The sequence below is a fragment of the Athene noctua genome, chromosome 12, assembly GCF_965140245.1.
Source record: "Athene noctua chromosome 12, bAthNoc1.hap1.1, whole genome shotgun sequence".
Lineage (NCBI taxonomy): Eukaryota > Metazoa > Chordata > Aves > Strigiformes > Strigidae > Athene > Athene noctua.
Window position 1 is genome coordinate 23345359 of NC_134048.1, and position 23384 is coordinate 23368742.

Genomic DNA, 23384 nt, shown 5'->3' on the forward strand with positions numbered 1-23384 from the left:
ATTAATTTGCCCTCGTCCGCTTTCTGTCCAGCTGCATGTTGCTGTGCACAAGCCGCTCTGCAGACACTGTTGACAGGGCTGTGCTAAGCTGGGAAATTATCGGTAGCATAAGAACCGCCGCCAATTATTCGCCTGCCCCCGCGTGCTGGCATCGCTCCCCCCGCCGCGGCTCAGCCCCGCGGCTGCCGGCACCTGGACGCGGTGGCAGCCAGCACCGGCGAGGCCGCCCGGGTGTGGAGCGGGGCAGGGACAGAAATCATGGGAGCAGGGAGCAGCATTTCATCTTTTGGTGTTGGCTGCACTGGCACTTGGAAAAACACGGCCGCGGGCAGCCGTGTCCGCTGTGGAGGGGAGGAAAATCCCCTCTGGCTTCTGCCCGCGCCGGGATGAAGGGCTGGGAGTGGGGGGAGAGGGGAAGGAGCCGCAGGCATGGAAACAGAGCTGCCTGCTTGAAACAAGTGCCCAATGTGCCGGGGAACTCTGCGGAGCAGGGAAAATGTATCTCCCCTTTCAGTGCAGCCGGAGCACAGGTCTGCTGGGGAGCGGCTGGGGGAACTGGGGGGGTTCAGTCTGGAGCAGAGGAGGCTGAGGGGAGACCTCCTGGCCCTCTGCAACTCCCTGCCAGGAGGGGGCAGAGAGGGGGGATGAGTCTCTGGAGCCAAGGCCCCAGCGCCAGGCCCCGAGGGAATGGCCTCAAGCTGCCCAGGGCAGGGTCAGGCTGGCTCTGAGGAAGGATTTCTGTGCAGAAGGGGCTGTTGGGCGTTGGAATGGGCTGCCCAGGGCAGGGGGGAGTCCCCGGGATCCCTGGGGGGGTTGAAGAGTCGGGCTGAGCCAGCGCTGAGGGATCTGGGGGAGTTGGGAAGGGTCGGGGGGAGGGTCATGGTTGGGCTGGAGGAGCTGCAAGGGCTTTTCCAACGGAGATGGTTCTGGGATATTGTGGGGTGCCCATCCCTGGTGGCAGAGGACACGGGGAGGCCTCGGCAGCGTGCACCTTCCGTGGGCTCTTCAGCAGCAGGAGCTTGGCCCTGCCTCGTGGGGGCTCTGCCGGGGTTCGGAGGAGCGGTGCCCAGTCAGGAAGGGTTTGTGCGGGCACCTTCACCTGAGCTTGGAGGCAAAGAGGTCTCTGTATGACAAAGCCGAGGCAGAGCCTGAGCTGTTCGCTGAGGGCCACAGGGCAGTTGGGGCTCTCCCAGCCCATGCGGGTTTGGCCCCTGACAGCTGCTTCTTCAAATAATGGCACCAACTGATCATCTCTGTGCAATAGATCAGCTCTGTCCAGTATACCTGGAGTTTTTAAGTATGGCAGCACAAGATGGGACTTAAAATTACGTATTTTTCTGTGTCTGACATGACAAAAAGTGGTTTTCAGTTCTCTTACAAGGGCCAGGCTCTTCCACGTGTTACTAACGTGGTATCAGTGGCCTCCAGCCTCCATCCTCGGAGGTTTCCAAGCGCTGATGGACCCACTTCAGTCTCACAGCACCCCGCCCTGCTGAGGGGGTCTGAGACCTCCCAGGTCCTCCCCGAGCAGCTCAGGGAGTCTGGGCACAGCACGGGGTGCAGCCTGCAGGGGACTCGGGAGAGCACATGAAATGTTAGAAATCAAAGTGAAAAAATAACCAAGCAGAAAAAAGAGAATTGAATGTATTAATCTTCCCTGTATTTGATTAATGGGAAGGGAGAAAAAGCTACATTCTCAGCTTGATTGCAGGCAGAGGAATTGAGGTTGGGCCAGTAAACTGGGAAGGTTGTTGTGCTCACACCTCCCAGCTGGGCTGCACTGGGAGGGGATGTGCAACTGGAGGAGGAGGATTTTGCTGATGAGAGCTGATGAGGCGAAAGTGTTATTACAAAGTTTGGTTTTTTTCAAGTGAAAAAAAGGATGGAAGAAAAAAAAAAAAAAAAGAACAGAACAAAACCAGGTGTTCTTTTGATAAATATGATCAAATTGGATCATTTCAGTATTGTTGTCTGTAGGTTTTGGAGTGAAATGTTCTGATCCGCTCTCTATAACTGATGTTTGCAGAATCCTTGCGAAACAAAGCAGCACAAAGAACAAATATACAAAAGGAAATCAGGCAAATCAAGTAAATGCATAAAATTATTATGCAGTGACTTTACTCACCCATTATTCTCAAATCACTTTTACAGGCCAAAATAATCCTCATTGTTTTTCCCAGTGTGTATGACTTATGTGGGCAGGTGTTAGTTCTTTACACAGTGTGAAGAATATTTGCACGATACAAAAATAAGAGTTCTAGCTTGTGGTGCCGATGAAGGCTTAAATAAACGGCCTTTGTTTTTTGTTAGGATTTGAGTCTGGAAATGGCCTTCTATCAAATTATGCGAGGAAGATTACTTAGCCAGGAATGAATTTTTTACGGTGTGGAGTAGCTTTTCTAACCATTTCCAGAAATTACTTAAAAAGTAAAAGAAACTTTTCTTCCTTTGGAGAGCTGACAGTAACAGCTTGTGGGGTGCGTTGCTGCTGCCCATCCCATAATGACCAACCTCCTTGGGTGTTTGAAGAACGTTACTTTTTCTTTGGGGCTCACGTTGGGGTCTGAGAGCATGTGGGGCAAAACAGGTCCTGGCACCTCCCTCCGTGGCCGCCCTTGCCGTGGCTGCGGGCGATCCGGTCGTCCCCTCGTTGGCTCCCTGCAGCAGAACGGCTCTGCCAGCAAAAAGCAGTTTTGTTTGGGGGGAATAAAGACCAGTTCCCCTTGTCCTGAGCCCGAGGCGGGGCGATGCGGGGCTGGTGCTGCAGTGCAGGTCCTGCAGCTGCCCCGGGCAGGGGGTCGGGGCTGGCAGCCGGGGCAGTGTCCTGCAGCACCGCGTCCCTGGCCGGGCCACCCTCAGCCGCCGACGGCAAGTTTGAGCCGCTTACAGTTGGCAAACCCTGCTCGGCAGCAAAGCAGGGCCACCCTGTGCACAGGATGTGTTTACCTCAAATATCTGATCCTACCAAACACCCCCCAGCTGATCTGGGAGCTGTGATCCACAGGGGCTTTAATTTCCTTCATTTTCCAAGAATCCCATATGGTTGCTGGGGTGGCAGATGGGATAGTTTTCTTTTCTGGGGGATGTAAGATAGCACTGGATTGAACGCCAGAACAAAACTAGAGATTTCTGGAGGACTGTTGAGTTCTCCTTAATTGTGAATGCAATTTGTTGGTGACTAACGCATCCAGACTTGCAGAATTACCTCATGTATTAGAAGCAGTGGCGCAATGGAAAAGATGTGACTAAGATGCTGGCTCCTGATTTACCAACGCTTCCCTCCTAAACTGCCGTTTGGCTTCCTACTGGCACATTACAACTTTTCTATTAATAATTAAGAGCTTTGACACAGTTTGAAAGCACTTGGTTGAACATAAAATCCGCCAGCTTGATTTGGAATCTGCCAAGAGCCTTTTGAAGAGAGGAAGGGAGGGGGTGCAGAAAATACAGCTGCAGAGCAAATGGTGGAGAGAGGCAGAACGTGTCGCGTCCAGGCGAGGAGCCGTGAAGGACCCCGAGACCCGTTAGCGTGGCCCCGTGGTGCCTCTGTTCCTGCCCCATTTCATCCTCCCCGTCCCACTGCCAGTGCTGGTACAACGTTTCTATAAGGGCGGTGACTGATGGGTTGGTAACTTGTTGTGATACTGCAAATTCTCTGTTCTAAACGAGTTGTGTGACCGTTAACAAGGTGCTTTTCTGTATTTTTTTTTCCTGGATCTCACCGGCCAGGGAAGTTGCCCACCCGCCGGTGGCACTGACATGAGCACCAGCCCCATGAGCTCCCTCTCTGCGGTGCCTCCAATGCTTACTCATGCTGAGCATGCATCCATTTCTGATTCTTTGCTTATTCACTCAGCCTTTCTCCAGCATTAACATCAGTCTCTCCACTTCATGCCAGAAGGCTATACCAAACCAGCAATGTCATCGCATCCCTTTGAAACATCAAGCATCATCTGTCTGGATTTGGAAATGGAAATGTCTATTAAGGGGGACAACAAAAACTCCAGCTCTCCTTCCCAAAGTCAGAACTCTTCCCAGTCACTCTCTTATTTAAGTGGAAAAGCTTTTAGATGGTTTATGAAATTACTAGGGCAGGGAAATATTTCTACATGTGGGAAATAAGCCAAGCAGCAAAGTGACATGACAAACCAACCTGCCAAGTATCTTCAAGATTACAAAGAGGGACATGTCCATATTATTGAAAAGAAGATTCAGTAATCTCTGCTCCTGGACACAGGGGAACTAGTAAGTGGAGGTGTGGGAAAAGTTCCTGCTGAAGAAGTTGAACTGTTTTGGACCTTTTTGGTCAAGTGGTGTCGACTGCAATGCGTTTTGGCTGCTTATTTCCCTAAGCGTGTCATTATTTTCCACCTGAACGATTATGCAGCAAGCTAAGTCCTGAGAGAATAACACTGAAGAGAGTTTAACATCATTTTCCTTGCATTTAAAGTACCCAGCAGAGGAAGAGTCCTGCCGATCTGAGGCCCTGTGAGCTAACGGTCACGTACAGGGTCGTGCGTGGTGCCATCCCTGAGGCTCCTGGGGAGTTCTGGCTAGAGCCCGTCCGTCGCGCTCGGAGCTTCGCTGGCACGTGCAGCAGTGCATGAACTTCATCAGCTTCTCAACCCAAGGCTGCCTCCCATTTCATTTAGGCAACAGAGCTGTGTCTGCTGGTCAGCTGCAATCTTGTCCTGGTTTTAGCAGAGTTTAAGTGCCCTAGAGCTAAACAATACTCTGATCAGTTGGGTTTTCTGGTTAGCTTTGAGAAGAGCCTTATGCCGTGCAGCTTTGTCTATAGGAAGGGATCAGGAGGTGAAGGGCTGGGTGGTTCTTGATTGTATTTTAATACATCAGTAAAGGTATTGATAATGTCAGGGTGGGATTATTGTTATTTATTCTCGAGGTGGTTTCTTGAAAGGGCTTTAATTCATCAGTAGACTGTGCCCATTCATTGTTGTTAGATGTTCTGTGTCAGAAGCAGCCCCGAGTTCCACAAAAATAAACAAGTTGCAAACATTTTTGAAGTGGAACTGGTGTCCTCTCAGCCAGAAGAACAAAGCAGCAGAAGTTGTCTGGAAACCCTGCTGAGAATAACTCTTCAGACCTGTAAATGCCTTGAGGACTTGAGCTGTATAAAGAAAGTGCCAGAGGCGGTGTGGGTAGGCAGGCTGCAGAGAAAGAGGGATTGAAAAGAGGCAGGTTATGAGAAGGGAATGGAAAAGAGATTTTTTAGCTACAGCAACTGGAGAGGAGACTGGAGCCTGGAAACAAGAATTGCTGCTTTTTTCGCATGTTCAGGCAGCAAACTAAACATCAGAATGGGAAAAGCAGTGTGTGCAGCAGGCAGGGGAAGCAGGGAGGAGGATTTAGCTTCTAAATTTATTTCTAAGTGCACTTGTTGGCTGGAAGAGTGGGACTGCCAAAGTTGAAGGCTCAGGTGCCCCCACAGGCGGGAGCTGCCGGCTGTGACACGTCGTCCTCCTGCTCCCTGCCCATTCCAGGGCAGTTTCACCTCCCCGCGGGGTTGCAGCTCACGGCCGCCGTGATCGAGGGCACAGACAGAGCGGCAGGAAAGGCGAGAGCCTGGGACGTGTGGGCCTACGGACCCGGGGAGTTCCCTCTGCTGCTTCTGTGGGGGAAAATCCACACCCGCCTCGGAAGACTCCCATTTTAGCCACTTCTTTCTTTCCTGGTTTTGGTATCTTTGGTTCTTAGCATTTTTTTCTGTTTTGTTTCCCACTATGCACCCAACAGGAAAGGCCCCTCGCAAAGTCCTCCAGAGTAAGAAGAAGGAAAAAAAAAAAAGTCCAGATGACATTTGCTTTCTGCAGGCAGAACTGAAAGCAGGCAGCAGCCAACATTTCCCTAAAGCCTCTCACCACCTCTGCTCTTTCCATGAGAAACAGAAAGGAAATTGGATCCTACAAGAAAACCGGTTTCCAGAATGCCAGAGACCTCAGAATAGTCTGTTCGCTCACGTGCAATGACTTCTCCAGCGAGACAGGACTCGGGTCTTGCGGTCACATAAGCTCAGAAAGGTGACACTCAAGCAGTATCTTGGAAATAAATACCTGTATTTTATGGAAGGGAGAGGAACCCTCCGTGCACATCGTAGCCCCGCGGTCTGTAGGTGCCGGGTCCTGAAATGTCCGTTTGTTCTTCTTGAGGAAATCACAGGAAAGACGGAGCGGGACCGCAAGGCTGCGCGGGGGTGGCTTGGCCACCGTAAGCCCACGTTCTCTCTTCTGTGAGCAACCTGACTGAAACAGGATGGTCTTCACACTTAGGAATCCCCGTGCTGTCATTAGTTAGTTCTCTCTGTTGTTTTGGTGGGCATGGAGAGCATTTTCTTTGCCGCCAAGGATCCAAAGACACCAAAATCTTGCCCCAAATTATTAATAGCTTCTTAGATAGAGGCTGGCCCGAGTGCTGGCTCTTGCTGTGAGGCTTTTTTACTGCAGCATCACAGAAATCACCCTCTTCTCTGAGAATCATATTGATTGCATTACGCACTGTAATTAGTGTAGCAGGCCGCGCAGTTGGGGAAGTGATGACAGAGCCGACTTCGCGCGTAGCGAGAGCTGCATTCTTTTAAAATGATTTCATCTCAAAAGGCACATTGGGAATTTCTAGTCCCGCAGCCCTGTGCAGTCAGATATTCCTCCCATCCTGCAGTGAGGAGGACCGGGGCCGGTAGCTGAGGCAGGAGCCGTGCTCTTGCACCCCGAGCCCACTGCCCTCTTGCACCCAACACCCCCTGCCCGCAGAGGCGGTGGGAGCCGCAGCGGGAGGGCCGCTGGGTGTCGGTGGCCACTCTCAGGAGGACAAGCCCAGCCACGTTTCAGTCACCAGCTCCTCGCCCCCTCCAAGTCCCACCTTTTCCGAGCTCCTCTGCGAGGAGGGAGTTGCCGTGCCATTTGTTTGCGCTCTCCTACCCCAGCGTGGGGCCTTTGCGGCCGGTTAGTGGCTGCTGCCCGCAGGGGTTAACCACTGAGAAGACGGGCCGGTGGCTGGAGGTGCCTAAGCTGCCTCAGGACTCATCCTGCCCTGCAGACGGTTCAGTGGACAAGAACCTCGCTGGAGCCAGGGGAGATTCGCTTACCAAGGCAACGCTCCTCACCTACAGAGAATCCGCGGGCGGAGCAGGTGACGTGTATTTGGTGAAGAGCTTTTTGAGATCACCAGGATGGAGGAGTCTGCGTGAGCGGTGAGAGGCCGTGGTAAGGCGAGAGGCACGCCTAGCAGCTCCTCTGCCTCCCGGGGGATAAACCCACGCATCTGTTTGCCGTGCAGGCACGTCCCAGCTTGGAGGCTTGCTGTAGTAGCTTCGCTGTGCAGAGCCAGAGACCGTTGTGTACAGGTATTACAACCAGTGGGCTCTGGCTTCCAAAATAGAGGCCCCTCCTGCAGCACTAACAGTGAAGGGGATGTTCTAGTTCCCACTGCCCAGAGCAGAGCACCCTCCACGCCTTCAGATGCGTCTAACATGTGCTCTCCATTAGAGGGCAGAAGCAGGCTTGGCTTGTCCACAGCTAAAATAAAGCAAAATGACCTGCCCTGTGTGCTGGTGAGCTTGTTGTGTGGAGGGGAGGTAGGGCACCATCACAAATGACCAGACAACTGCACCTGCTAGAAAGGAAAAGAAGCAGCAAGAACTGGTGCTTCAAGGGTTAATTTTTGTGTTTTGGGCTAACTTGATGGTCTTTGTAGCACCTCCTTCTGTTTAAAGTTGGAAATAGTTTTAATACATGGTAAGTACCAATGTCTTAACAGATTAGTTAGAGTAATACAGGCAATCACTCATTTTTGGCAAGACTGACAATTTTGATGACAGAAATGCAAGCAGATTGTTTTTAAATGGTGACAATTGTTAGGAAGAACGTTTTTGAGGATTTCTGTTAATAGTTTCCCTGTTTTACAGCCCCCCTGTGAAAGCTGACGCGCTGCTGTATCTCATTTCTGTATGCATGTAATCCTCTGACGTAATAAAGGTGATGCCCATAATTACAACGGGAAATCGTTAGTTTCTGTCGAATCTAGCTTCTGTGAGGAGTAAAGCCAAGAGTTTGGCCTTAATCAGATACGGCCCTCAGAGCAGTTCAGGCCAACAATTTAACCTTCTTTAGTGTCCTCTAGGTGCCCCTGCGGTGGTGATATTTATGACATGGGCACTTTCCCCCTGAACGTTGGACCCAAGCCACAGGTCTCTCCTTTCCCGTTGGAGTTGTGACCACCAGAGACTGCGGGAGAGCACCGGCTGGCAGCGCCGCGCGCGGGAGGGCACGTAGGGACCGCCGGCAGGAGTCACCGGCCTCTCGGCAAGTGCCAGGGCGGGAGGAGGAGCCGGGTACCCCGCGGTGAACCTGGTGCAGGCGAGGGAGGCGTCGGGGTGTCGGTTGTGCAGGTGCATGAACTGGGGAGAAGCTGTGTGCCAAGCGTGACGTTTTAGTTTTAAGGTGCTAAATTGTAACTCGAACTGAAGAAAATGACAAGCAAACACCAAAGCCAAGATTAATCATAAATATTTCCTGGAGACCCTCTTTGGATGTTGGAGGAGGTTGGTTCTTTTCAATAATAGAGATTGAGGTTTTATATTCAGCTTGAAATGAATGTTTGTCATATTCTCTCTTAATATATGAAACATTTCATTCTGGGCTTAAAGAGCAGAAGGCAGGGCCTGAAACAATGAACTTCTGTTGTGACCATTGAATGATCATGTCTTAACCCGTTACATCTTTTACAGAGAATTCCTCCTTCTGTTGAAGGTTTAAGAGGCAGCGTTGGCTCTCCTGGCCGCTGCCCACGCTTCGTCCCGCCGCGTGTGCGCTGGTGCTGCCCATCACGTTTGCTCTGGAGGGGAGGGGGATCTTTTGTCCTTTCTGGAGTTGGGTTTTTTTTTCCAAGTTGGCTTCTGGTCCAAGCCATGCTCCTCAGGAGGCCTCTCCTCGAGCGTGAAGGAGCCACATCACTGCACGCCGTGCGGTGACAGGAGCAAGTCTGAGTTAAACATAACTAGAAGATGTTTTTATAATCCCAGACAGGTATTTGGAACAAATGATACTTACAGCCTGGAGCTGAGAGGGGGGACTGTGCCCCTCTCTGCACGTGGGCCACATTTTCCCGTGTGCCCTGCACCCCCCCATATTCCTTCCCTCTTCCTCAGGACCCCCCAGCTCGGGACAGGGACAGCCTGCGGGTCCCTGTGTGGTTGGACCGTATCCCCACCTCGTCACAGCCCCCTGTGATCAGAGGCACCGTCCCCCTCTCAGGGAAAAAAAAAAAACAAAACCAGAAATCCTGTTGCTTTTACAAAACTTCTTGTTTTTACAGAGGCATTTTCAGTGTGGAGAGGTTTTTCTGGTGTTTTATCAGGGATGGAGTTTACAGTCTGAATTAGAGAATACAGATGAGTTGATAAGCACAGGAGCAGCAGCAGATGAATCAGGCTCAAGTTGTTATTTTAGTTCAATAATTGCTTTTTGGTGAACCCGAGAATGGCCTAAATCAAACAGTTTTGAAGGGACCAAACGCTTCTCGCCCGACTTCTGCATGCATTTACTAGTTCAGTAACTTGATTCAACTTCAGTTGGCAGCCGTAGCTTGAAAGCAAGGGATCGAGAGCAGTTTGCACAGGAGGGAAAAAGAGTTGTTGAGCGGAAAACAAATCAATGAAAAGTTTGTGGTGCTGAATGCCTGCGCCCGGCAGGAGCCCGGAGCACCGGTTACCTCACGGTGAGCGCTGCGGGGTCCCAGCACAGCCCTCCGGTGCTGCTGGCGCCTGCAGGGTGGGCTGGCCTGGAGATTTTCTCCTGCTCGTTGTCCTCAGACAGATGGGAGCGCGGAAATGACAGCCCCGTCCTGCAGGTAACGAACTCCTCAGGGCTCCCAGCCTCCCAAACCCCTTCGGTTAGAAATGTAAGCGGGCGGCGGTGGATGGGGATCGGGGCCCAGACTCTGACACCGCAACAGCTGACCTCCAAAAGGGGATGGAGGCTACTCGCAGGCATCATTAACGCCCAGAAATGCCATCGACTATTCCAGGCAGCAGTGGGGGAAATAAAACAGGGCAGGTAAGTGGCTGGCCTGCCAGAGCGAGACAGCCCTCCGCCCGGTGCCAGGCTTGCCGGGCGGGATGATGGAGCAGGGGTTAATTGGAAGATCCAGCTCTTGTTGTCTAGAGAAATGCAGATCTGGCCTTGAAACATTTCCCAAGGTCTTGGCACTTCATTTCGTAGCTGTGTCTCATGCTCTGACTATTCCCAAGGCACTCGCTATCGTCGGATGTCGTCTGACTGTCTCTCAGTTGCTGTTTGTTTCTGTGGTTGCATGTTGATAAGGTATCTGGTTATGTCTTGCAGCCCTCAGAATCCAAGCCCAACGTCACCCCTCTCACCGTCCTGGCCCATGTTCTCCGCGCCATCAAGTCCTATGCCCACCTCCTCTACGTCCAGCGACTCATCCCCCATCAGGTCTGTTGCAGAATTCGCTTTGCTTTTTGTTGCTTTTGCTATTTTTCTCTTTAATTTACTCGGTTTCCCCCACTTCACTTTCCTTTTTCCCTCTGCATCCTGCTCAAACTCCCCCAACACAGCTATATCTGCACTCAGCAAGAGAGGAGCTTTCAAACGCCTCCAGCCCCAGGGGGGACCCCTTGAATCCCCCCTTTGATCCCGTGGTCAGGCCAGCGGAGCCGACGCTCGCAGCTGGCGCTCGCAGTGCTGGGTGTGGCAGGGGGGTGCCGTGGTTTTGCCCAGCCCTTTCGACTCTTGCGGTTTGCTTTACTCCTCTGCCACAGGTAAGAGGTGTTGGGCCTTCCCGGGCGCAGCCAGGGCTGAGCCCCTGTAAAACCCTGCTTTACCTCATTTTCTGGCCACTTCCTTTTCTTACCTGCAATCTGAGGGTAAAGAACATGGGGCAACGCAGACGTTTGCCTGCTGGGTGCCTGTGTCTCAGGCTCCTGAGCATCGCCGGAATAAATCAACTCTCAAAGTTGCAGACAGCCTAAGGGAGGGTTTCCAGAGACGCCGGGGCAGCGGGCCAGGCTGTGCACATCCCCCTGGGGAGCGGGCGCTGCCAGGGGGTCCCCGGGGCTTTTGGCACTGGCGCTGCAGCCGTGGGCAGCGTTGGGGACCCGCTCTGCAGGTCCCGGGGGATGCTGCCGCCGCGAGCCGGGGCAGCGTTGCCTCTGGTCTGTGTGCAGGTGCCCTGGGGCGGGATTCCTCCCCTCCCAGCCCACCCCTGGCGCAGGGGAGCAAGCGGCCGTTGCGTCCCGGGCAGAGCGCGGCTCCCAGCCCCTTGGCAGGCGCTGGCACAGGGCCAGGGCACCGATCCCTCCTCTGAGGGACGTGTCAAACCTGTTTGTTCATTCCAGTCACAGCCCGAGCTCTTCCCCTGCACCTACGGCCCTGCGGACGCTGCCTGTATTGCTGCCTGCCTGGCAGCGTTATTTATTTGTTTTACTGCGCGCCTGCAAAGGCTGACAACAGGGTAACACCATCTGAGCAGCCTTCCCCCTCTGGGGGAGAGAGGTTCATCAGCCCTGAAACTGCACAAGGGCAGATGGGTGAAGCTCCTGAGTGCTTTGCTGGCCTCGTGCCACACTTGGAGGCAGAAAACTAATGGGAGCAGTCGCTGGGGTCCAGCGTTTCAGCCCCCGAAAGCTCCCCGGGCTCTGATGGGCGCAGTCACAGCCTGGAGAGCCACTGGAGGGTGAAGGGTCAGGATGGGGCTGCAGGGACTCTGGGCTGCGGAGGTCATTTTTGGGGGAGAAAAACAACAACATGAATAACTCAAGGCAGTAAGCCTGAAAATACCTTTTGTTTTTCATCTGACGGTCTCCCCAGGCACTGTGAGCGGTGCCTGCCCGGCAGCGAAGGACCCTCTCGAGCAGGAGGAGTGTTTGCTCATCCTGGTTTTTAAAGTGTTTGGCAGCTGCTCGTGTCAGGCAGCTGGAATTCGGAGAGGAGACAAGAGACCTCCACTTCGGGGCTGTCTTCACAGCAAAACCAAACCCATTCACCACTCCCCTGGTTCGTGGTGGCTGTGTGACAGGGAACCGTGAGGTGAAAGTGTGCCGCCTCTCTGGGCTGGCAGGGAGACGATTCAGAATGAGTTCAAGGCCTCAGGAAGATAAAATTTGGGGAAACCGCTGACCTGAGAAATAGTGACACCTTGTTCCTGACCCCAGCAGCTTTGCTTGGCCGAGCAGCCTGCGGCAGCGCTGGGTGCCCGCCCTCACCGTGGCCCGGCAGTGGCCCGGCTTTCCACCCGCCTCACTCGACCCCAAACCCAGCAAGGTGGGGGGCTCCGGGGCAGGGGACAGCCCTGCCTGCCCGCCCTGCGCTGGTGGGGTCCTGAGGTGCTGCCGCTGCTCCCTGCGTCTGCCGGCGATTGGCTCCATTTCTGGCTCCCTCTGCTCCGAGGCGCTGCCCTGCAGTGTGGGCACGCTGACCCTGCCCCAGGAAAATCTAACGGTTGTTACGTCTTTTTTATCTTCAGGTACAGTCTCTAAAGAAGTGCAGCAAATTCTTCAAGGACCTACTTGCTTTTCTGTTTTGCAATACCCTTCCCCAAGCGCTAAGAACGCCTCGTGAAATTCTCCTTGTTGCAGCTGTGCTGGAGAGCCGCGGCGTGGCAGGGGGTGGGCAGGGGTGGCTGCAGCCCCCGCACCCCGCACCCACCCTCCGCGCGCTCCCGGCCCCGCAGAGACTCACAAAACGTTCCCGCTCCCCGCTGGCCCCTCCCGGCCGGCGCCTGGAGCTCTCCCGGGGACCCCTGGTTGGGGGCTGCCTGTGCCTGGGCTCCGGGCGCGGGCCCTGGTCCTGCGCTCGGGCCGGGATTCCCAGTGCGGTGAAAACTGGGAGCCTTCAGCCTCCTCTGGCGTCTTCCTCGCTCTTCCCCTGAGCAGCGGCACCCTGGACCCTTGCAGAGCTCCTTGGACCCCTCTTCGACAGGCACCCCTTGCGTGGACCTTCAGCACAGCGGGGAGGGGAGTGCGGTTGTGTACGAGTCGAGTATTTCTTACCCCAATAAATATTTTCTCCTTGCAGCTCGCCGCTGCGGAAGGCCCGAGCTCTGTACGCCTGCAAAGCAGAACACGACTCGGAGCTCTCCTTCACGGCGGGCACCGTGTTCGATAACGGTGAGTCCCGGACCCGGGGGAGGGCGCGGGGCAGCGCCTCGCGGGAGCGGGAGGCGATGGGCTCGTTTCTCAGCCCCTTGTTCGGGCCGCGGTTCCCGGCCCGGTGCCGTGGGAGCTGCTGTGCTGGCTCCGTGCCCGGCGCCGAGCCCCGCGCGGGGTTTGCTGCTGAATGCGGCGGGAGGGGGGGACACACCGGGAGCGTTCGTAACGCACCGCCCGGTGACAACGGCCGTGGCACTGCCCGTGGCTGGCGGCAGCCTCCTGCCAGGGAGCGGTGCCGAGCGTCCCCGCCGCTTCCAAAGGGGCATTTCCCTCCCGGGGCAGCGTAAGAGCACCTCACCTCCCTTTGGGGCAGCACAGGCGCGACCGGGGGGTGGATAACGCTGCGGAAGGACGCTTGGCTGTTACTTATTTGAGCACCGAGTTTTGCAGATTACTGAGTTTGTCTCTTCCTGTGACCCAGGAATGATTTGGCCTCTCAGTTCATGGGTTTCCTCTCAGTCCTCTGTTAGACTCTCCCGCTTCCACCACTAAAAATCCCCTGAAAGAAGAAAGCAGAAATATTGAAACACAGGCCTTAAATCCGAGGTGTACCTTGCCTTACTTTTTGCATCCACGCTGAAAACAGCTGATCATCTCTGGGATCGGTGGGAAAACTGCCTTCTGAAGATCCCGATTTACTACCTAAGGGAAATAAATTTATTCCTAAGGGAAGTAAACCCTGAGGGAGACCTGTGGAACAGGAGGGATGCATGGGTGGGCTTCCCCTCCTCTCCCCCGGCGCAGAGCGTGGGAGATCTCTCGGCAGAGGCGTCCACTCTGCTCCTCCCGCCCCGCGTCCCGCTCGCCGCCCTGCCCGTGCCGTGGGCTCGGAGCTCTCAGCACGGGGCGACGGGTGTAGTGGCCCCGGCAGCGGGGGTGGCCGCAGTCCGCAGGGCGCGAGGCGAGGGCAAGTGGGGGAGACCAGCTCTGGGTGACCACCTTTGTCCAGATGGGTGGGACCCCCCCGCCCCACCCTGCTGAGGGCACGGGCCCTTGCTTTGAATGTCAGGGAGGAGCTGGTGAGCGGTCGAGTGACATTTTCCATATACAGAGCCGTTCCTCGATGGTTTTCCGGGTAGGAGAGATCATCTTCCAAGTATCGGCACCAGAAATATTCTGTGCAGTTGCCATCGTGTTCCGTGCAGGAGGTGGAAAAGCAGCGTGTACTTTTTTCCCTCTGGATACTGAGAGCTGGCCTGGGTGGGCTCTGCTTAGTCGGATTTTTGGAGGTGATGTTAATGAACATTGATTTTCTGTTTCCTGCACCAAGGGAAGGAGACTGTGCCCCACAGGAGTGAGCAGCTCTGGTTTAGATATAATCCCAATGTAAAGAAAAGACTTTTTACTACTTTCCAAGTAGTTCTTGGCTTTTATATGTTAAGCATTGTCATTTGGGAAACTGCTACCACATGCACTGGTTTTGCCCTGGGATATATATGAGAATATAGCAGAAGGGAGAAGGAATACGTTTGAATTAAAGAAAATACTTTTCCTAAGCGGCTCCATAGATATCTTATAAATAAACATGGTCTCCCCTTGGAGAGCCTGTGGGAATTAGAGCAGCTAGGAGAGGAACAAGTCTGAATTAAATACATTGTGTTTCCTAGATAAAAATCAATGGTTTATTCAAGGGAAAAAAATATACAGCATGTTCTAATCACTTAGCAGCGTAGCCAGGGCTCACATTAACTGGAGGAAGTGAGTTAGGAACAGCACTGCTTGGTAGAAATATAGTTATGATGAAGGGGTTTTATAAAACCCAGTGAAGCAAGTGGATCTTGGAAATACTTAGAGACAGGTTCTTGTTTGGCTTTAAGGTTCTCTGAGGTTGCCCACGGCAGAGCAGCATCTCGGTCCGACGGGGAAATCGGGGTGCTGCTGCCCCCGTTGTAAACAACCCCGGGTTCAGAGGCACAGTTAGACTCCGTGGTGCTGTTCCTTCCACTTACACAAAACCTGGATTTTCCAGCAGACCTTGGGCACTTGATAGTTGCGTGCCCTTGTCGTGGCACTAAATGGGGGGCGCGTCCTGGGTCTGCGGGGGCCTGAAATCGGGTCAGGTGAGAGCCACGGGTCGGGCAAGGGAGGCCCACGTGTCGTTAACCAGCGATCACCCCTGAAATGGAAAACGCCCTATTCTGAAGCAAGTGGCCCCCCCGAGCTGCTGCTGCCGGAGACTGAAGTTCTATACTGCATTAGGAAAGTTGTGTTGCATTGTTTTTATCCCAAACGCTTCACTTGGGCCAGCCCTCGCTCACCCTTCAGGTGCTTCCCCTGTTGGGAACACAGGGGGGGTCCCGGGGGTGAGCAGGAGAGAGCGCTTCAGCTTTCTGAGCTCTCAGCGTGTTCGTTTCCTTATTTTAAAATAAATCCAGATTAAAGGTCTCGCTCCATCCCAAGAGCCGGTTTGAGGCTGGCAGCACACAAAGGGCCTCAGGCCGTGACCCCCTCCTGTAGTAACTCGCCTTCTCCTTCTCTCCTCAAGTCCACCCATCCCAGGAGCCCGGCTGGCTGGAGGGGACCCTCAACGGGAAGACAGGATTGATCCCCGAGAACTACGTCGAGTTCCTATAACGGGGCGTGCGGAGCATCACCGCTGAGCTTTCCATGGTATCCATGGCAGCCGCTGGCGGGGGGGTCCTGCAGACAGTTTTGCTCTTTGCCCCTGTGCGACGTGGGGCGAGGACTCCCCCGCACCGCTGACTGCTCCTGTGGGCAACGGCCACCGTGTCTCCTCCCGCGGCGCCGGGCTGCGGCGGGCGCCGTCCTGGGGAGATGCCTCCGCTCCCCCAGCCCCGAGCCGAGGCAGGTGATGCCCGACACATCCACGTCCCAGCTGGGAGCCCTCGAAGCAATCCACCCCCCCAAAAAAAAAAGAAAAAAGGAAAAACCACCAAACCAGCAACGCAGCAGCTTCACGCCGCAGCCTGAGCGCTCCGTGGGGGACCAGCCTGCAAAGTGTGAGCCGGCAGGAGAACCCCCCCAGCCCGGCGCCCCCTCCGCCAGGACCGCTGGGCAGCTGTGGGGAGCATCGGCGGGCGCTGAGGGACCCCGGCCCCTGCGGGGGGGCGGCCGCAGCGAGGAGCCCTTCGCGCCCAGGCCCTTCCCGCTTCCACCCGGCCCAGCAGAGCCCGGCCCCGAGCGAGGGAAGGGGTGAGGGGCTCTGGGGGGCCGTTAACCCCCAGGCTGTCCCTGTGCAGGGGCTCGGCGGGGCTGAGCTCCCCGGGCCCACACAGAGCTCAGCCTGGGCAGAGCTCAGCTCTTGCAGGCGAGAGCGAGAGGCACCGCCCGGCAGCTCCGGGGACTCGGCAGCCCTCGGCTCGGTGGCGGGGAGAGTGGTTTGGACCAAACCTCTCAAACTTTTTTTTTTTTTTAAAAGATCTAGATTTTTTGCGAGGTAAACATCTGTGATCTGTGCAGCCTGCGTTTCCTTCCTGGAGGGCGAGGTGCAGCTCCAGATAATAGCGCTCCTGTTTGACTGGCTGGTGTGTGTTTCCAGTGCACGTTGCACAGACTCCCATGCTTTCACCCATGCCCAGGCCGCTGATGTGCCATTTTGGAGCTGCGTTTGCCACCCTCCACCGCTGCTTTTTAGGTGGTCTCCTTGCTTGCAGCCTGGCGTGTAGTCTGTCCGTGCCAAGTCTGTGCAGTACTGATTGTGCAAGGTAAATTATTTCCATACTCACGGGACGTTTATTGTTGGTGTGGCCAACCTACGGTCTACGGAAAACCAAGGACGAGCCCTTCAGCTCCCCCTCCCTGCTCCTGCCCTGGAGAGGATGCTCCTGAGGAGAGGGGTCAGCAGGGCCGAGTTTGCAAATCCCTCACCATTTCGGGTCGTTTTTAAGGGGGAGGGTGGGAGAAGGAGCCCTGTGTGCCTGCGGAGCCGGGCTGGCCGGGTGGCAATTCAAGAGATGGAATGATTTTATTTTGTGATAGAAAATTGTGACAGAAACCCCAGCCTGGTGGCGGAGAGACTCCTGTGCAGAAGCGACGCTGTCGCGCGCTGCTGGGGGATGGATGTCGTGTCTTTTGTAATAATTTTAAAGACTCCGAGTGACTGAATTGCTGTATGTGTCACTTTTTATTTTTAAAAGAATTAATGTATAAATAGAGTATCTTAAAATATTATGAGGGAAAGATCTATATTTGATATTTTTAGAAGACCTGTAATGAGAGAAGCGAAGGACATTTGAAACCAGTTACAGAAAAGCGCTCGCAAACACACTCACATCCACAACCGCCCCCCGGGCCCTGGGCTGCCTTTTCCTTCGCTTCGTGGTGTCACTTAGAAATGAGGGAGACTGAAATTTCAGACCTGTTTACATTTCTGTCACAGTCATTAAACTTCCTGGGCTTTTGTCTTGGGGGGAGAAAAAGGAAAAAAAAAAAAAAAAAAAAAAAGGAAAAAGTGGATCATTTTTTTTCCTGATTTCCAGGGCGGGTGCGGTACAGCTCATCTCCCGGGGACCCCCCGACCCCGCTGAGGACGCACAGGGCACAGCACCTCTCTGGGGCCATTCGGGCAGGGCTGAAGCCCCCAGACTGTCCCGTATTTTCTGCTTTATGGTGTTGGATGAAAAGGTTTGGAGGGCTAAAAGCCGGTGTTTCTCTGGCAAGTTGCTGGTTCATGTTCATCCTGGGATTTAATAGTGAATATTTGTACCACTTGCTGATTTTCCTGCAGCAGAGGATGGGGCTGGGCTTTATCCAGCCCCAGCAGTCGCTGCGGTGCTGCCGGCCGGTGCTGGGGGCTGCTCAGAGCTGGCTCTGGCACCTGCACGGCCTGGGGCGGGCGGTACAGAAACCCCCTGCCAGGGGTGCAGGGGAGAGGCACCCGAGGGGCTAATGGAGAGGAGAAAAAAATTTAAAAAGGCTTAATATTTCATCTGTCAGCACTATTTGCTTGTGTTCAGACCTGCCCAGCCCGAGCAGCTCCTCCAGCGCGGTCCCTCGGCCTTCGTGGGGTGCGGCCGGAGCCGGGGCCTTCTGTCTCGGACCTGACTGGGAGCCTTTGAAGAAAAAGCATAATATGGGCAAATTAGAATTTCAGCCACCTCAGAAACACCTTAAAACGTGTATTTAAGGGATACGTTAGTCAGGGACCTCAGTAATGCTGCCCGGGCCGGTGCCAGCGGTGTCCCCACAAAACCCTCTCGCGCAATGTCCCCCTTCGGCTCTTCAGAGCTCGAGTTGCTCTGAGACGGGAGCAAATCCCTTTTCCTGGGCACTTGGGAGCTTTTGGATACCTCGAGAGTTATTGGGAACAACAGTCCCACGCAAACGTATTTACAAGATGTCATCTGGAGGAAAGGAAAATTAAGCGTAAGCAGAAGTTATTGCTCTTACGGGAGAGGTAGTGGAATGAGGTTTTTTTTAATTAAAACTTTCCAAAAAGAAAAATTTGGCTGAAACGCTTACTAAATGTTCCCATTTTGGGCCAGCTTTCATACTGGAGTAAACACTGGTTTATTCTAAGAGAAATTAAAGTTAGAAAATATTTTTTTTAAAACCAGCTTGACATGGCATTTGATGCTTAATGTTAAAGTCCTCAGTCAAAATTACAAGAAAGCGGGAATAGTCACGCTTGCCGACAGGTAAAGTCTCTCCCATACTCCGTATTAAACAAAAAAACCCCGCCACACAGTGTAGTAATACCTGATGGCAAAGATGTCCCAGGGTGCAGTCTTGCCATGTTTCAAGTCAACGGCACAAGTCCCACAGTTGGCCACGGCCAGGCCACCATGCACCAGCCTTGGTCCTCACATCCCGGTGGCCACCCACACTTGTGACATTTCTGAGGTCCCCACGGGCCTCTTGTCTCTTCACTGATTTCACAGGGTTTTGCAGGAGGAAGTGAAGCACCTGCGATGGTTTGGGAGCACCCAAGCTGCTGCCAGCGCTCCTGTCACCTCCCAGTGCCCTGCGAGGGGCGTGGGGTGGGCTGGTTGGGATTCAGGTGGGTTGGGGTTGGGGTTGCCTTGGGTTTGGGTTGGCTTGGCTGTTTTTTGTCAAGCAGGCTATTACTCAGCAAGAGCAACAATTTCAGACTCTCTCCACAAATTTTTCAGATTCCCATCTGGCTCTGCAGTCAGACAAAACATCCTCCTGGTAATTGTCTCAAGAAGACTTCTGTGAGCTCGGTGGCCTGAATACCAGCCCGGACCGTGACAGCTAATTACAGCCGAGCGCCGCCGCCGCTCGCGGGGCTGGATTAGTGCCGTGCCGGGGCGTGTGGGTGCTCTGTCAGCGCCGAGGCCTTGGCCTGCAGACGGTCCTGCTGGTCCCTGCTGCCGTTTAACACGGGCTTAGACCGGACGGACGGCGCACGCGGGGTGGCGTTGGATGCTGTGACCAGGTACCAAAACGTCACCAGTGGCTCTTCTGGGCGCTGGGGGGGGTCGGCCCTGCCCGCAGGATGCCGGGGTGCCGATGCTCACCCCCGGGACACAGCAGGACCAGCACCTGCGGGGCGCGGGCTGCACTAATCCCCACGCAGGAGTTCTGTGATACTGATTTCAGGCTCTGCTGGCACTTTACGGGGTGAACCGCAATTGAAGCACTGGAATTTTCCCTCGAAGGAGGATGTGTCGCTTATTTTAGTTTCACTTCTGCTGACAGCTTACAAGAGGGAGGCAGCGAGGGACGGGAGGGGGATGATTGTTAGAGCCTCGCAGCGCTGTCACGGCCGGTCCTGCAATAGCCAGCTGATGGCTCTGTTTAAAGAGGAGTTATTCTGAGTTATCTGAGAGATTTCACAGCACAAATCCAAACAGCTTCAAGTAATATTTCAGTCCCTGGGGTGCCTCCAAGAGCCTTTCCTTTATTTCTGGCCGGTTTGCCCTGAGGAGCGCTGGGGCCGCAGGTGATGCTCGGGCACGAGGAGCTGCGTTCCCCTCGGCTCTTTTCAGTTAATTTTCAGGAGGATTTTGTTTGGTGTTAGGGCTTCTCTGCTGACCTGCCCCTCTCAGGTCAGCACCGGGGGAAGCGGGGAGTTCCCTGGGAGCTGCTCTTTGGGGAAGGGTGGGGTTGGGTCAGTGGGCTCCTCGCAGCCGGCCAAAACACCACATCAGACATCGCCCTCTCCCCTGAGACCTGCGGCCACCCCGGTGCCGGGGACCACAACTCGGGGAGAAACGTCAGGAAATCAAAAAACACAAGGTGACGGGAGGTGCAGTGGGGAAGGACTCCTGGAGAGGGGTTTTTTCCCAGCCAGCCACCCTACATGACCCAGTTGTTGTTTGACAGAGATTCTGATGCCCAAGGGCAGAACCTCGCTTTGTGTGCAGCGTGTGCCCAAGGCCGCTGTACGGAAGGCGAAGAATCAGCATCGTCCTTTGCCACGGGAGATGCAAAGGGTCTCCTGCTTCTCCCCACATCCACAGAGATCTCTGCCCCCCACTTTCAACATTTACCTTTGTGAGCTGTTTGCTGCGAGGGGCCTCTCCCCCCCTCCCAAACCCCCCCGGGGCTCCCGGGCTCATCCAGCCCCGCTGAGAAGGCCAGGCAGGCTTTGCAAAGCCGCCCCCCTCAGAGCTGCTGCTTCAGGAGAAAGAGAGGAGTAAGCAAAAACACCCCAAACCCTGATTTTTCTTGTCCCAAAGCGCACCTGGAAAGGCTCTTTCCCTCTTTGCAGTTTCACAGGGACACATCTTTCCTATAGCGACACCATTTATATTTTCAGCCTTTAAGTGCCTCAGCACCCAGGAAACCCTTTTTCCTGCTGTCGGGCTCAGGCCTGTCCCTCTGTCACAGCCCCAGGCCTGCCCTGCTTCTGCTCCCCATCCAAAACTGGCCCCCAATCCCCGCTTCTTATCAGAGCCTTTGGTGCGATCTCCAGAAATGATTGAAATAGCACAAAACCCGTGATTCCAGAGCTCTCTGGAGCACTAAATCACAGCCAGCCTGGAATAGCACTTGGTAATAAAATACAGAGCACAGAAATATCCCCCGGCAGGGCCGCCCGCGAAGGGCTGAGGTACCGACGGAAAAGCAAACCTGTGTTTCTACTCAAAACAAGGAAACTTTATTTCCACTGGCTGGGGAGGCTTTAGCTCAGCATTTCTGGGGACGTTTTGGGAGCCTTGCTTGGGCCCCGGGGCCCCTTTGCAGGGCATCTGCACCCGGGGGCATCTGCCCCAGGGACCCAGGATGCTGGTCTCCTCCTCCTTCTCCTTCTCCTTCTCCTTCTCCTTCTCCTTCTCCTTCTCCTTCTCCTTTTCTTCCTCCCTTCTTTATTTAGGATCCTTTTTTCAGCATCAGTTCAACATTGTCACTTGCTCTGGGGCCAGGCGTGGAGGTGGGCACAAGGAAAGCAATGCCAGTGTGAAAAAAAAAAAAAAAAAAAGAGGCATTTGCCTGTTCATCCTGCAATTGGTGTCAGTGGGTCAGAGAGGGCTGGGGAGGGGATTAGAAGGGAGCGGAGCTGGGGAGGGGAACAGTGATCCCTCGCCGGGGCCCAGGGCACCCGTGGAGCTGTGGGGCTGGGGCAGAGGCACGAGCGTCCTCCAGCATCCTTCTTGGAAGGTTTTTGAGTTTTGTATTAATAGCTGTTTATATTTAAAGGCCAAGCGAGCCCATCATCTAGCGTCACCTCTCTCAGGCTGGAGGGCACGCTCTAAAAGAAGCACCCGGGTGTTTTTTTATGTTGCAGCAGTGACACCGCAGACCTGCTTGACAAAACACAAACCCAGCCGGTGACCCCGCACCGGGACGGGCTGCAGGGTCCTGGGGGGTGCTCGGCCTCAGCACCCCCCAAACAACACCCGTGGCAACGCCCTGGCAGAGCCACATCCCTGCGGGGCGGGAGGGGACCGGGGCGATTTCCCCACCCGTGTCGGGGGGGCCCTGGTGATGACGGCCCGTGGCAGGAGGCACCGGCTGTGGCTGCGGCCTCTCTGTGCTCAGGGTAGAAGATTCTCGCAGCTGGGACGCTGCTCACTTGTTTTTCTCTTAAAGAAATCCCACCTCCCCCAGTGTCCTAACTCCCCTAAGCCCAGGCAAAGCTCGCAGTGGGGCCGTGGCTGCGACAGGGCCTGTCCCAGGTGTCCCCCCGCCAGCCCGCTGGGAGCAGAGGGATCGCTCAAATCATCACCAGCTCAGTGCAGAATCGGTCGAAGTCAGATCGGTCCGTAGCTGAGGAAAGTCACCTGAGCAAAAACAGAGAAATCCCAGTGCTGAAGGGACGTGTTCTGCTTAGCAAGTGCGTGGTATTTTAATTATTCTAACAAACCAGAAACCTCAAAGCAATTATAGTTTGTGCATTTGGGCTAATTTGAATTTTTAGCTTTTGGGAAATAAAGTTTAAAAGCAATGGTTTTTTTTAAGAAATAGCCGTTTAAGGTTCTATTCTCTGGGTGAGGAGCTGATTATTTGAAGACAAGCACAGCAAAGCAGCTTGTAATTTAGCACAACTGTCTGACGGCTCACAAGGTAGCACCCAGCTATTACTTATTAGAAACCCTCCCTTCTGTTAATGAAGCTCATTCTTGCTTCTGAACCTCAGACAAAAGGGTCTAGAAAATCACACCTGTGCTCTAAAACCCACTGACGCATTCAGGAAGGGGAAAAAAACCCAAACCAAACAGCAGCCGGGCACCCTGGAAATCTGCTGCGGGGCTCAGATTATATGGGGAAGGCAGGGAAGGTTGGTCTGGGCCTGGGAGCGCCGGCGGAGCTTAAATCAACCCATTTCCACAGCGGGATTTCTGCGTCTCCCCCAGAGCCCCCGCAGCTCCCCGGCTCTGCAAGAGCTTCGCATCCCGCCGGCTGCTCCCCCTTTGGTTACCAGAGACAATTAGATAATTAAATACCCACAAAGTGATCAGAGCTTTCGTTAGCAACCACCTGAGAGTCGGGGATAGAGAAGAAGCGTCGCAAAAGGGGATGAGCACCAGGAGGGCTGAAAGGTGAATCAGAGCGAGGGCAGACCCCCCCCTTCCCCGCTGTGAGCGTCTCTGGGGCCCCGGGGGTTCAGTGCCCACCCTGCCCCCTTTGCTCTGCTCCGTTTTAATCCGTTTTAATTTCTGACGACATCCCTCTTGGGGCACGGGGAGGCTCTACCTGGTGGGGGGAGGCGGTGCAGCCGTCCTGGTGCTGGTGTGTCCAGCCTGCGGCGGGTGGCACGGTCACCACCAAAACCTCCAACTTCACACCAAAACCTCCAACTTCACACCAAAAATGTCCAACTTCACAGCTTTCA

The 23384-nt window shown here is 54.5% G+C and overlaps 1 protein-coding gene across 6 annotated transcripts in view; it reads left to right on the top strand.

Moving 5' to 3' along the window:
- Positions 1 to 17248, top strand: part of ARHGAP26 (Rho GTPase activating protein 26) — a 146493-nt gene extending 129245 nt beyond the window's left edge. For 4 of the 6 annotated variants that reach the window (XM_074916427.1, XM_074916430.1, XM_074916432.1 and 1 more), the window contains 3 exons: positions 10359 to 10469; positions 13050 to 13141; positions 15669 to 17248. In XM_074916427.1, coding sequence (XP_074772528.1) covers positions 10359 to 10469; positions 13050 to 13141; positions 15669 to 15757 — 292 coding nt within the window. In that variant the 3' untranslated portion in view covers positions 15758 to 17248. Of the gene's footprint in view, positions 1 to 5754; positions 8558 to 10358; positions 10470 to 13049; positions 13142 to 15668 lie in introns of those variants that run through there. The other 2 variants (XM_074916429.1, XM_074916431.1) reach the window with 2 other exon arrangements.
- Positions 17249 to 23384: the final 6136 nt, after the last annotated feature.